Source organism: Chlorocebus sabaeus, chromosome 6 (assembly GCF_047675955.1).
Source record: "Chlorocebus sabaeus isolate Y175 chromosome 6, mChlSab1.0.hap1, whole genome shotgun sequence".
Taxonomy (NCBI): Eukaryota; Metazoa; Chordata; class Mammalia; order Primates; family Cercopithecidae; genus Chlorocebus; species Chlorocebus sabaeus.
The window spans coordinates 665,174-681,257 of record NC_132909.1 but is presented as its reverse complement, the minus strand read 5'-3'; the positions used below and the strand labels follow the sequence as shown (position 1 = coordinate 681,257).

At 48.4% G+C, this 16,084-nt stretch overlaps 1 protein-coding gene across 3 annotated transcripts; it reads right to left on the bottom strand.

Moving 5' to 3' along the window:
- Window positions 1–1,780: 1,780 nt before the first annotated feature.
- On the bottom strand, window positions 1,781–8,286 carry ZNF256 (zinc finger protein 256). 3 transcript variants are annotated; one of them, XM_073015819.1, is made up of 4 exons: window positions 7,948–8,286; window positions 4,932–5,058; window positions 3,603–3,670; window positions 1,781–3,425 (listed from the first exon to the last, which is right to left on the bottom strand). In XM_073015819.1, exons 1-4 carry the CDS (start codon window positions 7,978–7,980, stop codon window positions 1,947–1,949), a joined length of 1,707 nt encoding a protein of 568 aa, XP_072871920.1. In that variant the 5' UTR covers window positions 7,981–8,286; the 3' UTR covers window positions 1,781–1,946. The 3 variants fall into 3 exon arrangements, with proteins under 3 accessions (XP_072871920.1, XP_007996559.3, XP_072871921.1); XM_007998368.3 differs by having other exon boundaries at window positions 1,781–3,670; window positions 7,948–8,284; XM_073015820.1 differs by lacking the exon at window positions 4,932–5,058 and having other exon boundaries at window positions 7,948–8,281.
- Between the last annotated feature and the right edge of the window lie 7,798 nt (window positions 8,287–16,084).

The window sequence follows — 16,084 nt, the reverse complement described above, 5'->3', positions numbered from 1 at the left end:
CAGCACTTTGGGAGGCCGAGACGGGCGGATCACGAGGTCAGGAGATCGAGACCATCCTGGCTAACCCGGTGAAACCCCGTCTCTACTAAAAACTACAAAAAACTAGCCGGGCGAGGTGGCGGGCGCCTGTAGTCCCAGCTACTCGGGAGGCTGAGGCAGGAGAATGGCGTGAACCCGGGAGGCGGGGCTTGCAGTGAGCCGAGATCTGGCCACTACACTCCAGCCTGGGCAACAGAGCAAGACTCCGTCTCAAAAAAAAAAAAAAAAAAAAAAAAAAACCAACAAAATACAAGAAAAGGGAACTCATACACTGGTGGTGCAAATGCAAACTAGTACAGCCACTATGGAAAACAGTATTGAGGTCCCTCTAAAAACTGTAAATATGCCGGGCATGGTGGCTCACGCCTGTAATCTCAGTACTTTGGGAGGCTGAGGCAGGCGGATCACGAGGTCAGGAGTTCAAGACCAGCCTGACCAACATGGTGAAACCCTGTCTCTTCTAAAAATACAAAAATTAGCTGGGCGTGGTGGCACACGGCTATAATCCCAGTTACTCAGGAGGCTGAGGCAGGAGAATCACTTGAACCCGGGAGGCAGAGGTTGCAGTGAGCCGAGATCACACCACTGCACTCTAGCCTGGACAACAGAGACTCCGTCTCAAAAAACAAAAGAACACACAAAAAAACTACAAATACAACTACCGTATCATCCAGCAATCCCCCTACTGGGACTTTATCCAAAGGAAAGAAAATCATCACATTGGAGATACATCGACACCCTGTTTACTGCAGCACTATTCACAATAGCCAAAATATGGAATCAACCTAGATGTCCAACAACAGATAAATGGATAAAGAAAATGTGGTTTATACGCACAAAGGAATACTATTCAAAGAGCAGAATGAAATCCTGTCACCTGAGGCAACATGGATGGAAATGGAGGACACTATTTAAGAGAAATAAGCCAGGAACATAAACATGCACATTCCCACTTGTATGTGGAAGCTTTAAAAAAAAAAAAGAAAAAGCCACGTGCAGTGGCTCACGCCTGTAATCCCAGTACTTTGGGAGGTCGAGGCGGGTGGATCACCTGAGGTCGGGAGTCCAAGACCAGCCTGACCAACATGGAGAAACCATGTCTCTACTAAAAATACAAAATTAGCCAGGGTGGTGGCACATGCCTGTAATCCCAGCTACTCGGGAGGCTGAGGCAGGAGAATCATTTGGACCCAGGAGGCAGAAATTGCGGTGAGCCGAGATCGTGCCATTGCACTCCAGCCTGGGCAAAAAGGGCAAAACTCCGTCTCAAAAAAAAAAAAAAAAAGCCTGGGAGACAGGGGAAGACTGTCCCCCACCCCCACAAAACAAAAGTTGATCTCTTAGAAGTAAAAAGTAGAACAGAGGATACTAAAGGCTGGGAAGGGTAGTGGGGTAGGCAGGAATAGACAAAGATTGGTTAAAGTCTACAAAATTACAACTAGACAAGAGGAGTAAGTTCTAGTGTTCTATACCACTACAGGAGAACTAAAGTTAATAATATATAATTTCAGGTTGTTGGGAGAATGGCAATTGAGACTGAATGTTCCCAATATAAAGGAAAGACGAATGTTTGAGATGATGGACGTGCTAATTACTCTGATCACTCTAAATTACAGGTATCAAAAAAACATCACTAGGTACTCCAGGAACATGGACAATTATAATTTGTCCATTTAAAAACAAAGAATTTTTTTTAAAAAGAAACCATTTGGTTTTATGTGTGGACATAAGAGAGACAAAGTAGTATGTAAACATATAAATTTATTTGTATAAAACAAAATTCAGATAATATATACTGGATATAAAGCATGGTTATTGAAAATACATATTTATTTATTTATTTACATCTATGAATTTTGCAGGGACACTTCTCAGTCCATAACAGCCCGATGTGTGTTACCTAACCTTTACCCCTTGTGAACATGCTGATGTTTTAGGAGGTTGGAGTTGAAGGTAAAAGATTTTCCACAGTCACTACACTCATAAGGCTTTTCCCCACTGTGAACTCGCTGGTGATTACTGAGGTTAGAGCTCTGGCTGAAGGATTTTCCACATTCACTGCACTCATAAGGCCTTTCTCCAGTGTGAACTCTTTGGTGTTTAACGAGGCTAGAGCGGTTACTAAAGGATTTCCAACACTCACTGCACTTATAAGGCCTTTCTCCGGTGTGACTTCTCCTATGTCTAATGAGACTGGAGCTCTGGCTAAAAAATTTCCCACATTCACTGCACTCATAAGGCCTTTCTCCAGTGTGAACTCTCTGGTGTTGAAGGAGTGTAGAGCTATGGGTAAATGATTTCCCACATTCCCCACATTCATAAGGCCTTGCACCAGTATGAACTTTCCAGTGTGCGATGAGGTAGGATTTACAGGTAAAGGATTTTCCACATTCACTACACTCATATGGCCTTTCTCCTGTGTGAACTCTCTCATGTACAATGAGGTCAAATTTCCTGCTAAATAATTTTCCACATTCATGACATTCATGAGATCTTACTCCAGTATGAACTTTCTGGTGTTGGAAGAAACGAGATCTATAAGTAAACAATTTCCCACATTCACTACACTCATAAGGCCCTTCTCCAATGTGAAGTCTCCGGTGTTTAATGAGGTGACAGCTCTGGCTAAAGGATTTCCCACATTCACTGCACATATAAGGCTTTGTACCAGTGTGAACTCTCTGGTGTGTAATAAGGCTAGAACTATGGATAAAGGATTTCCCACATTCACTGCACTCATAAGGCCTCATTCCAGTATGAATTCTCTGGTGTGTAATGAGGCTGGAGCTATGGCTAAAGGATTTCCCACATTCACTGCACTTGTAAGGCCTTTCTCCAGTATGAACTCTCTGATGTATAAGAAGGTCATACTTCCTGTTAAATAATTTTCCACATTCATCACATTGATGAGGTCTTACTCCAGTGTGAACTCTTCGGTGCGTAATAAGGCTAGAGCTTTGCCTATAGGATTTCCCACATTCCCCACATGTATAAGGCTTTTCTGAAGTGTGAACTCTCAAATGATCACTGAGGCTACAGCTTGTGCTAAAAGATTTCCCACATTCACTGCACATGTAAGATCTTTCCCTAATGAGATCTCCCTGGTGCTGAACACGTACATGTTTGTAGCTGAAAGCTCTCACACATTCTCCCCAGTTGTAATGATTTTTTACACTGTGAAAGGCCACTGCACTCTTGGTTCTGTTTGACTTCTTTCTGGTGTGAGTAGCCTGTTGCTGAAGAAATCTTGATCTCGCCAGGAAATCCTTCCCAACCTCCTTGCAAGTAAAGGGCTTCCCAGATACTTCAAATGTGCAGCTGTTCAAAAACATGTCTCTGCCCCCATTGCTTCTGAAGTGCTTCTGTCCAACATGCTGCTTCTGGTGCTGATGAAGGTAAGCAGTAAATTGTAATTGTTTCCTACATGCCCCATCTGTATACAGTTTCTGACCATGGTGTGTTCCCTGGTGCTCAAGCAAGTGCAAAATCTCTCTCAAGACTGGGCCACATATCTCACAGGGGTTGGTCTTCTGGGGAGAAGGAAGGGCCTTAGGAAGCCTAACCTGTGACACCCACTGTGAAGAAGTGCTCTGCTGATAAGGTGCCTCCTCATCCCCTGCTCCACAACCACCTGAAAGAAAGAAAATGATGGTGAAGAGCATGCTGACTTTAGTGGCATGGGGGTAGCCCACAGACAAATGTATATCCAACAAACCCAGGAACTGAGTCCATGGGGTTGTTTCCAGGACCAAGGTGTTGGGTTCAAGTTGAAGATGGGGCTGCCTAGCAGAACTAGGCCTCTAAAGATCACGGAACTGGGGAGGGCTCCTGAGTTAAAAAACACAGCCATGGGATGAGAAACATGGAGAAGAAGCAGGATACACAACTTATTCCTCTAGAGCAATTTTCAGTGAGATCTGTTCTCCTGCTAACACGTGCATTGTGTCCAGGTCCAAGAAAGTGTGACAATAAAATAGCGGCTGACATACGTGGACATTGGACACCTCATAACATACTATGTAGAGGCCAACACTGAAGAGCACTGCAGATAAGGCAGTGAGAAAAATGGGTGAGACATGGAGTCCAGAGATGTGGGGATTAACCCCAGGCTGCAAGTAAGAGACACAGAAACCAGGTATAGAGCTGACAAGCAGGCTAAGTGTCCAGAATGGGAAAGAAAAGGCAGTAATGAGGTTTGGCCCCAAATGTCATTAGCACCAAAATATTAGTCAAACAGGATATGTTTCTGGTATGATTTGGACATAACCCTGACAGAATGTCCTCCTTTAGGCGGTCCCTAGGGCCAGGATCCCTCTGCGTCCACCTTGCTGTGGGGAATCACAGCCATCCTCAGAACCATAGGGCCTGTCCACCTGACCCCTACGATCAAGAACATGGAACTTCGAATATGCAAGTACCCAAGACCAGCCCAGAATGACTCTGCATATGATAGCCCACAGGAAAAGAAAACAATACAAGGAGAAATTCAGAGGAGGATTTTGCAAGAGCCACTCATAGTCCACATAACTGCTGGCAGAGGCAGGCATGAGGAAGTGTACCCTAGAGGAAGGAAGTAGAACCTGGGTCTCCAGGGCCTCCAGGAGCCTCAGATCTGGACAATGCCACCTGGTCAGGGAGACGCAAACAAGGTGAGATCCATGAGGCTGACTATAAGAAGCCTGACTCTGAATCTTTCCACATGAAAGGGAAGCAGGTGTTGCCTGCTCAAGGAGAAAAGCAGGCAACATGCAACCTCAGCCCTACCAACTGCAGCACCTACCCAGGAACAGGAAGCTGTGTCAAGGGTCCTCTTGTGAAGACATATCTGTCCCTGGGGAAAGGGTAAGAGCAAAGACTAGCTCGGGGCACAGAGGTGGGTGTGAGGACCTTACCCAGGGAGGTTGTAAGTGTCAAGTTCTCCAGCATCACATCATGGTACAGGCATTTCTGAGCCTCATCAAGAAGACCCCATTCCTTCCAGGAGAAGTACACAGCCACGTCCTCAAACGTCACAATGCCCTGCCAGGATGGTGACAGATGAAACCACAAACGGTTCCTCCTCTCAGGATCCATAATCTTTCCCCTCACACATTTACCCCATCCTCTTTCCAAGCTCCCCAACTCAGAGGAGAAAGCAGTCAACTGGTGCTGTCGTCTCCTAATGGGGCTCTTGGTCACCGGTGGCAGCCATCAGTAACAAGAGGCAGGTGAACAAATACATGAATCTAAGCTGTGGGCGTGGCATAAGGGCAACCACTCCTTCCTGACAAGCATTCCTCTGGTATCACCAAGGTCATGTAAGTCTCAGCGGGGGCACTGGGGCCATCAGGTACACTCCCTCTCCAAGTGCATATCATTCATTATACTGCATATACCTCAGGTCTCTACATCCCACTGCCATATGACCGTGACCACCACTACGTTCCATACCACAGGCAAATCCTGGCCTCCCCACATGCTACCTGGGTGAAAGAGTGGATAACCTGGGCCGGGCACAGCGGCTCATGCCTGTAATCCCAGCACTTTGGGAGGCTGAGGTGGGCAGATCACGAAGTTAGGAGATCGAGACCATCCTGGCTAACATGGTAAAACCCCATCTCTACTAAAAATACAAAAAAATTAGCCAGGCGTGGTGGCACGGGGCTGTAGTACCAGTTACTCAGGAGGCGAGGCAGGAGAATCACTAGAACCCAGGAGGTGGAGAGGTGGAGGCTGCAGTGAGCCGAGATCGTGCCACTGCACTCCAGCATGGGTGACAGAGCAAGACTGAGTCACCCCCCAAAAAAAAGAGAGTGGATAACCAACAGCCAAATACAGACACGTGATACTGGACAAATGAGATCAACAGTTTATTTATTTATTTATTTTTTTGAGACGGAGTCTCACTCTGTCGCCCAGGCTGGAGTGCAGTGGCGAGATCTCAGCTCACTGCAATCTCTGCCTCCCGGGTTCACGCCATGGCCCTATTCAACTTCTGTGCTGCACTTACCATCCCCTTGGCAGTCACTATACACCTAAAGCTCATTTAAATCCCAGCCTCACTGGTCGCTACACAATGACTCTCACACACAATGACTGTCACAAATGACCACATGACATTAATTTAATATTCAAGCCTGAATGAAACACCCAGGCCCCATCAAGTTATCACAAAATCCTGGATACCCACGGTGAATAAGCACAAGTGCTGTCCTGAGTGGCCTATGCATTTGCATCCATCTCATGTTCATTCTTCTCTTGGGAGCCCTGGCCCCTGCCAAACTACACTGTCTTTTTCATACCCTGCCTTCATGACCACTTACTCCATCATCCTCCTCCCCATCTTGGCCCACTAACAGCTTTACAACCAAAATCTAGAGCTTGCCCTGCCTGTGACCCACAGCTCACTCACCTCAGTGGACACAACAGCCACATCTTGAATATCTGCACCCTGAACTACTGTTTTTTTAGGTTTTGTTTTCTGAGACGGAGTCCCGCTCTATCTCCCAGGCTGGAGTGCAAAGGCGCGATTTCGGCTCACTGCAAGCTCCGCCTCCCAGGTTCACGCCATTCTCCTGCCTCAGCCTCCCTAGTAGGTGGGACTACAGGCGCCCGCCACCACGCGCGGTTAATTTTTCTATTTTTAGTAGAGACGGCGTTTCACCGTGTTAGCCAGGATGGTCTCGATCTTCTGATCCACTTGCCTCAGGCTCCCAAAGTGCTGGGATTACAGGCGTGAGCCATCGTGCCCGGTCACTACTCCCTAGATTTCAAGACCTGCGTGTTCATCTGCCCACTTAACGCCTGCATTAAGTAGGCTCTGAAAGATGTGACTCTTAGCATGACCCAAATAAACCTGATATCCCTAGTGAATATTACTCCTATTGCCAATTTATTCATCTTAGTTGATTAAACTTCTTTCCCTACAGCTACTAATACCAAAAACCCGGGGGTCTTCTCTGAATCCTCGGTTTCACTCCCTCACCACCTACATTATGTAATTTAGTTGTCCCTTTTGAAACCGCGCAACCAGAATCTAACCACATCTCCTAAACCACGATCCTGGGCCAGTAACCCTCACTTGGACTAGTCTACTCTGATTTTTCTTCCTCCTCCCTCAACCCCACAGTTTGTGCCCCACTGTGCACACAGATGAAGCCTGTGAAGACCTTGGTAAATTACTTTTTGATTCAAACTTGCTATTACCTCCTGAAAACACACTCAACTTCTCAGGCAGCCACTGCAGTCCTGACGCCTATCCTGCTGTTCTTTGCTTCCCACCAGAAAGCAAGGAGACTTGTGGCTTCATAAATGCTTCCAGCTCCGTACTGCACCTAAGCATTTGCACATCTTGTACCTTTCTGGAAAAACCTTCCACACCTGTTCATATTGGCTGCCAGAAATGGGAACAACTCTATATACAGACTAACATAGACATAGAACCCTGGGCTTGGGGTTCACCCAATGTCTTCAGAACTAAGGGCTGGGGGAATGGCACTCCGCAACCCAGAGAACCTGTGGATGGGAGTTAAGGCTAGTGAGAGACTGGAAAACCCTCCCCTTCCTGGCGTAGGTTTCATAACCCCCTCTACAGCCAAGGGAAACGTGGAAGAGCCAGGCCTCAGAGAAGGGCATCCATGGCGGTATTAAATGGGCTCAAGCCTCCCTGAAGCCCCATGCCTGGCCTCGGAGCCGGGTGCCCTCGCACTGGCTGTGTCACCTCTGTGCCCCAGGGCTCAGTGGCGCCTCTCATCAGGGACCCCTTGCAGTCGCGCCCTCCCTTTCCTAGCACACCAGGTGTTGGAAACGGGCGCCCCTCCGGCGAGCCCCCATGTCCTGTCCTGGGCTGCAGGGCCGCGACCAGGCGCCCTCGGAGTGCTACGACTCGCGTGGGGAGGGCGGGGAAGGTCCGGAGGACGCGGCACATACCTGGGCCGGGGCCGTCAGCTCAGCCGCCGCCATCGGACTCTGTGGGCGGAGCGGGACAGGAGAGGAAGTCCTTATTCCGGGCCGGGCCGGGGCACCCCGGGCGCCGCCGAACCTCAGCTTAGCCTCTGTGCAGCGAGGAAGACTCCTTTTGCGCCTTCTCAGTCAGTCACGGATGATGCTGACTCATCGCTCAGCTGCTTTCTACCAAGGAAAGAGTCCGGACAAATGCCAAAACGACCGCCACGAAGAGGACGACGGAAGTCCCGCCGCGACCGCGCGTGCGCTTACGGAAACGCCACCTTTCGGAGGCCTCATTGGCTGAAGGTCGCCGTCGCCCAACGCAGGCCATTCTGGGTAATGTTGTAAGCACTGCGGGAGAGTGAGGGTCGCCTCCACCTCCTTCCGGAAGTAAAGGCCAAACCTCTGTAGGGGGCGCTGGGAAATGGACACTCCAGCTTGGGGCGGAGGCGGGGCTTCGCTCTTTCTTAAAGGAGACGTACCCAGGTTTCTACCGATTGCTGTCTGAGAGTGTTTGTTTGAAGACGTGTCATTTCATGTGTTCCCAGAGGCACATATCCAAATGTACATATTATTACATACAGTCAATCAGTCACAAAATATATCTACTGGAAGAGAAAGCAAATAAAAATGACTATGTTGCGGCCGGGCGCGGTGGCTCAGGCCTGTAATCCCAGCAATTCGGGGGGCCGAGGCGGGCGGATCACGAGGTCAGGAGATCGAGACCATCCTGGCTAACACAGCGAAACGCCGTCTCTAAAATACAAAACACACACACACACACACACACACACACACACACACACAAATTAGCTGGGTGTGGTGGCGGGCGCCTGTAGTCCCAGCTACTCCGGAGGCTGAGGCAGGAGAATGGTGTGAATCTGGGAGGGGGAGCTTGCAGTAAGCTGAGATCGCGCCACCGCACTCCAGCCTGGGGGACAGAGCGAGACTCTGTCTCAAAAGAGAAAAACAAAAAAAGAAGATAATGTTGTAATTCAAACGCATGCACTCAAGCCCTGGAGTCAGTTTTCTCAGTCTCTGTATGTTTGATTAGGGACAAGAAAAAAAAAAACACTCCACACAGGTTCATGACAAAGAGGGTGAAGGTGGGATACGGAAGCACCCTGTAGCAGCAGGACATAAGTAGATCCCTGTCTCGGGGCCCCACAGAAAATAACTCTCATGCGTGTATAGTTAAACACTGTGTCCAATTTACTAAGCAACACTTGTATGCATCTAATCTCACTTTCTCTATGTCTTTTTATTCACTTCCTTTTAATAATTTGACATCAAGTTCAGAAAGAGAACAACAAAAGGAATGCTATTTTGAAAAGGCACGATGGCTAGCCAGAGCATTCACAGGTGGAACAATGGGTGCTCTGAATCTCAAATGTAGGGAGTATCTTAAATTCAACATCTCTTCTTATCGCTGAAATGATTATCTTTGCCCCCATTAGTTTCGCTCTTGTTGCCCAGACTGGAGTGCAATGGTGCGATCTTGGCTCACCGCAACCTCTGTCTCCCGTGTTCAAGCGATTCTCCTGCCTCAGCTTTCCAAGAAGCTGGGATTACAGGCGCCCACCACCACGCCCGGCTAATTTTTTTTTTTTGTATTTGTATTTTTAGTAGAGACGGAGTTTCACCATATTGGCCAGGCTGGTCTCGAACTCCTGACCTCAGGTGATCCACCCGCCTCGGCCTCCCAAAGTGCTGGGATTACAGGCGTGAGTCACTGCGCCCGGCACTTTGCCCTCATTATTATAGGGCTGTTATGCTTAAAAAATTGGTATGATCTCAGGAAAAGAATTGTAAAATACAAATTACAGAAAGCTACTAATAATGGGTGTCGATTCGCCAGCCAGAAACCTCTGTGGTCGCGCCTCTGCTTGAGTTTTGCTCACACCCGCTGGGCTCGTTCCACCCACTCGGTCCAGTAGGCTGCACCTGGATCCCACAGCTACCAAGGGTGAGCCAGGCGCGGAGCCGCAAGGGGTGTGTGAACGAGCAAGTGAAGGGTTCGGTCACTGTACACAGCCAGGCACGCTGGCTGCTGCGGTGGGGCGGGCAGCTCCAGGCGCTGGCACAGGCGCCGGCTCCTTGCAAGGCTGCGGCTGGACCAGACATACTGCAGGCGGCTTCTGCAGCAGGCACCAGCATCCAGACGAGAGAAAAGTGGTGGCGCTGGAAAGCTCGGAGACACCATGAACAGCAGAGCCCCAAAGAGAGTGTTGCAGCGTGTCACAGCCCTGACTCCGGAGTCTCGAGTCGGGGCTCCCGGAAGAGCCACAACTCTTCTCTCCTTCCAGTCGCTTGCGGCCTGGCAAGCGGGGAGGTGTGTTTTGGGAGGGGTGTGTTTTCTGCTTGTTTGTGATATATCTCTTTCAGTCCCGCCGCCCTGCTCTGGCCCGCTGCTGCTTCTCGTCGTCCGGGGCAGCCACCCAGTGCTGGCTGAGGGCAGGAGGGCTACAGTGTTACAGCTCTGGCTCGGGGAATCCCAAAGTCTGGGCCCCCAGAAGAGTCGCCATTTTTCACTCATGCAGCCCAGGAACATGGCTACTCAGCCAGGAATGTGTTACAGCCCCTTTCTCTCCTGCTGTTCGTTGGGTCCTAAGTTCTCGTCCCCCAAGTTCTTATCCCACGTCCAGAAAGAATGAGGTTATGCAGACAACTGGATGGTAAGCAAGGCAGAGAAGGGCTTTACTAGACGACCCAACAGCCCTCAGTGGAGAGGAAACCTGAAGTGAGTAGCTCACATCTGCATACAAAGAGTCTCCTGTGTCTGAGTCTGGCTGAGTCTAGGGTTTTTTATGGGCTCAGAATGGAGACCGTGTGTGCTGATTGGTCCATGGGTGGGAGGAAGTGCACGCTGATTGGCCCACAGTCAGTCATGGGCAGGCCTGGGAAAAGCACCATCCCATTGGCCGAAAGGCATCAAGGAGCTTCTCTCTCTGGATCACAGACTCCACCTGGAACTGGCAGCCTGGCTTCCAGGCTTCAGACCATCCGTGGCTTGAAAGTGGGGTTTCACAGAAAACCCACCCCTTCCCACCTAGGAACCTGTCTGCCTCTCATGGCCATCAACATGCTGTCCATGACGCCCAGGCTGTCCATGCTGAAGGTCGCCTGCAGGCCCGCCCCGAGCCACCCTCAGTGCCCCCGGCCTCCTTCCCCTGTCCTTGGTGCACAAAGTGTCAGCCTCAGAAGCAGTTTCTGGAGCAGGTCGAAGTGGTGGGGGGCTGGCATGTCATCACTGCCCCAAGTGCACACACATTTGGCTGGGTCCTGATAGCTCCCAGGCTTGGCTATCTTGGCACGTCCACAACTTTGCTCTGCCATGGAGCAGGTGCTGAGAGTGGGGAGAGGCCAGGGAGTGGGAGCGGGCACTTTTGGGCCTGTGGAGAAAGGGTGCGTCCCAGGTCCCCAAGAGTGCAGGGACGCCCTGTCTGGAGCCGCGACTAGGTGGCTGCAGCTGCGCCTGGAAGCACAGGGCTCCCGTCCTGACAACTCAGTACGGCTTGGGGCTGGGATCCCACTGGGATCACCTGTTTCCAGCCCCCATGGGCTCCACGGATCATGCAGCCCTGGCTGTGCCTCCCCATTTGCAGCCGGCATCATCACAGCGGCCCCTCCAGATCAGCCACTGCTGCCATTGTAATGACTATGTGGTCATTCAAAAATGGTGGCAGAATCGTGTTTGGGAAGTATCAGCTGGTGAAAAAAGTGAAGGTCTCACAGAACTCTTATGTTTTATTTTGGTTTGGTTTGTTATTGTTTTTTTGCTTTTTTTTTTTTTTTTTTTTTTTTGAGACGGAGTTTTGCTCAAAACAGAGTTTTTGAGTCCAAGGATGTGAACTTGGACTGGGAGGTGTGCAGGAGGGGTGCTGAGTACTAGGTCTGCATGTCTTGTTCTGGTGGCTGTCTCAAGCCATGGTCCACCAGGAGTGTGGGCTAGCTGCATTTCAATAATGGCCCGGTGGTTGACTAACTGCCTTGAAGTAATCTCTGAAATTTCACAGATAGGTCCATATGCCTACCAAGTCTGTCTCAAGATTATCCCCAGGAACTTCTGAGTAAGCACATAATTAGATACTAGCATACAATTGGACAAATGTGCATGGTTTAAGGGAGTGTATGGTGAGAAGTGGTGGACATGGTGTTTCAAAGGAAGTACATTTCAAGGCTGTATTTTAAGACTAACAAGAAGAAAAGACTCTGTGGTAAGGTTCAAGGTTATATCGCAAGACTAGGGAAAAATGAGAAAAAGGAAAAAAACTTTTAACGTGCAGTTTCAGGCTAGACTGTTCAGTTACAAAACTAGTTTTAGAGTTGCAGTGTGTCCTTTCAGTAGCCATGAAATAAAACTTGTTTCAGGTTACAGCAGGGAGTTTCAGCAGCCAGGCTTCCAGAGAATTATATTTTTGGATCAGTGTTACATGCCCTGAATGCTTTTCTTGCCACAGCTCTTTCAACTCTGTTTTAGGTGGGTATGACAAGAAGGACCCAATTCATATGATCAACTTTCGCACAATTAACAGGGATCCCTTCTAAATCTGCTAAATCTGCAGGATTTTTGAGCTGCGACTAGGGGAAAAAACCCACCAAATCTCAAATCAATACATGTTTGTTTTCCTAATGCAAAATAAAATGTTGTTTTCTATTATTTATGTACTATCATAAAGTAGGACATGAAAAATCTTTGTCAGAGACATGGAGGACATTTCAATGTGTATTAAAAAGCAAAGAAGCCATTCTGAAAAGGCTACACAGTGTGATTCCAGCTCTATGACTTTCTTTTCTTTTCTTTTCTTTTCTTTCTTTTTTTTTTTTTGAGACAAGGTCTCACTCTGTCACCCAGGCTGGAGTGCAGTGGTGCAGTCACGGCTCAGTACAACCTCAACCACCTGAGCTCAAGTAATCCTTCCATCTCAGCCTCCAGAGTAGCTGGGACTACAGGTGCCCACTATACCTGGCTAAGTTTTGTATTTTTTTGTAGAGATAGGGGTCTCGCTATGTTGCCCAGGCTGGTCTCAAACTCCTGAGTTCAAGTGATCTGCCTGCTTCAGCCTCCCAAAGTGCTGGGATTACAGGTGTGACCCACTGCACCTGGCCATTTCCCTTATTTATATTTATAGCTCACACTTCCCCAGATGGGATCCATTTGCTGTGTCAGCCTGTCCAGCTGGTTGTGTAATCAGCCTTTCAGACTAGACTTGTCCAAAGGTTATCCCAAACCCCGTGCTCCCGGATCTGCAGCCCCAGAGTCACCCCCTCAGCAGTGGCAGCTCAGACCTTCTGGCTCCTCAGTAGACAACCCAATAATCATGCCTCACTCCTTTCCTGCATGCTCATGTGGAGCCTGTGAGCAAGTTGTGTTCTGCTTTCCAGGGACAAGAATCTAATATTTTTCCGCACTGCATGTGTTAACAACATTGATCCAGCTAGAGTCTTTTTTGACTCATGGAGGCCTCATGTGCAATCTTTCAGCAAAGTTTGTCCTAGACTCAAAATTCAACCAGAATGGAATTGGTTGTCATCAATACATACGTGATAGCCATGGACCACATTACCATCATCTCACACCTGCTTTCTTACAATTGTCTCTAAATGGTCTTCCTCTTCCATTCCTCACTCACCATTGTCTATTCTCCAAGTACAAGCCAGAAGGACGTGTTTCAATCCCCAGTCCAGTCTGGTCACTTCCCTTTCCAAACTCTCCAGTGCCTTCTCCTCCCTGAGTTAAGCCTTAGCTCTCACAGTGGCTTCCATGACCCTATAAGGCTTTGTCTGGGCCCAACACTCAATTTTTGTTCTCCTAGAACTTCATACCCATCTCACCACTTGGGCCACAATGGCACCACAATATTTCCATTATATCTTGAATAGGGGCTGGGTAAAATGAGACTGAGACCTGCTGGGCTGTGTTCCCAGGAGGTTAGGCATTCCACGTCGCCAGAAGTTGTTAGTTAAGGGAACAGGTTAATCATGTTTTCCAGACAGACTCAGGACTTAACCAACCCAGAAATTAACGGACCCAGGAAATGTCCTGATGTCTCAATATCTTAAGAACAAAAGCATTCTTAGTTTAAGAATAAGTTTCACTTTAGGCTGGACGCGGTGGCTCACGCCTGCAATCACAGCACTTTGGGAGGCCAAGGCAGGCGGATCACGAGGTCAATACATCAAGACCATCCTGGCCAACATGGTGAAACCCCGTCTCTACTAAAAATACAAAAAATTAGTTGGGCGTGGTGGCGCATGCCTGTAGTCCCAGCTACTCGGGAGGCTGAGCCAAGAGGATCACTTGAACCTGGGAGGTGGAGGTTGCAGTGAGCCGAAATTGCACCACTGCACTCCAGCCTGGTGACAGAGCAAGACTCCATCTCAAAAAAAAGAAAAAAAGAAGTTTCATTTTAATATTAATAATAGACATTGTTGTGGAAGTCAGTAGTTACACAACGATTAACAATCCTTTGTCAGGAACTCTTGTGGTAGAGCACACCTCCCGTATGATTTTTTGCTTTGTTGTTTTATATATAAACAAGCACTGCACCTAAGGTGGGCATGTTCCTCCTTTTACTTCTGGGAATGCCCTGCTCTGTCTATGAAGTAGCCATCCTTCGATTCCTTTACTTTCTCAATAAATTTACTTTCTTTTTTTTTTTTTTTTTTTTTTTTTTTGAGGCGGAGTCTCGCTCTGTCGCCCAGGCTGGAGTGCAGTGGCACTATCTCGGCTCACTGCAAGCTCCGCCTCCTGGGTTCACGCCATTCTCCTGCCTCAGCCTCCCGAGTAGCTGGGACTACAGGCGCCTGCCACCACGCCCGGCTAATTTTTTTGTATTTTTAGTAGAGATGGGGTTTCACCGTGTTAACCAGGATGGTCTCGATCTCCTGACCTCGTGATCCACCCATCTCGGCCTCCCAAAGTGCTGGGATTACAGGCTTGAGCCACCGCGCCCGGCCAATAAATTTACTTTCACGTTACTCTGTGGACTTGCTCTGAATTATTTCTTCAATGAGATCCAAGAACCCTCTCTTGGGGCCTGGATCAGGACCCTTTTCCAGTAACAACTTCAGATCTCTCTGCCCCAACTGTTTTCCTCTCAAATAGCCGCATGGAGTGTTTGCTACCTGCTCCTTTCAAGTCACTGGCTAAATGTCACTTTACTATAGCCCTTTCAGATTCCCCTGTATTAGTCTGTCCTCACTCTGCTAATACATACCCAAGACTGCGGTAATTTATAAAGGAAAGGGGTTTAATTGGAAGGTGGAAACAACACAAATTTCCATTAACCAGTAAGTGGATAAGCAAAATGTGCTCTATCTGTACAATTAAATATTTTTCAGCAACAGAAAAGAATGAAGTCACTCTGAGAGGCTGACGTGGGAGGATCACGAGGTCAAGGGATTGAGGCCATCCTGGACAACATGGTGAAACCCCGTCTCTACTAAAAATACAAAAATTAGCCAGGCGTGGTGGCGGGCGCCTGTAATCCCAGCTACTCACAAGACTGAGGCAGGAGAATGGCTTGAACCCAGGAGGCGGAGGTTGCAGTGAGCCGAGATCACACCACTGCACTCCAGTCAGGGCGACAGAGCAAGACTCCGTCTCAAAAAAAAAAAAAAAAAAAGAACATTAGTGTGCAGGGTTTTTGTGTGTACATGTGTTTTCAATTCTCTTGCATGTATACCTAGGAGTGGAATTGCTGGGTCGTAAGTAACTCTGTGTTTAACTTTCTGAGGAATCGTCAGATTGTTTTCCAAAGCAGCTGCACCATTTCACTCAATCTTGCCTCTGCATCCCACAGCCCTTGGCGTCCACTTGCTACCTCTGGCTGTGTTTCTTAGCTCCTTGCCTGTGGGCCTGTTTCCCTTGAGAGAGCTGGAACCTGACAGCGATGAGTGTATATTTCCTTTTTTTGTGGAGACGGGGCCTCACTATGTTGTTCAGGCTGCTCTTGAACTCCTGGACTCAAGCAATCTGCCTGCCTCATGCTCCCGAAGTGTTGGGATTACAGGCATGAGCCATCATGACTGGCCTGGATGAGTGTGTTTTATTTACTTATTTAATTTAATTAATTAATTTATTTATTTTTGAGACAGGATCTTGCTCTGTCAACCA

What these genes read in the sequence shown, in the direction of transcription:
- ZNF256 (XM_007998368.3), bottom strand. Translation starts at nt 7,980, where the DNA reads ATGGCGGCGGCTGAGCTGACGGCCCCGGCCCAG. An exon ending in AGCTGACGGCCCCGGCCCAG is followed by an intron (nt 5,059 to 7,947) that starts GTATGTGCCGCG and finishes CCATCCTGGCAG; the next exon opens with GGCATTGTGACGTTTGAGGA. An exon ending in GACACTTACAACCTCCCTGG is followed by an intron (nt 3,671 to 4,931) that starts GTAAGGTCCTCA and finishes TCTTTCTTTCAG; the next exon opens with GTGGTTGTGGAGCAGGGGAT.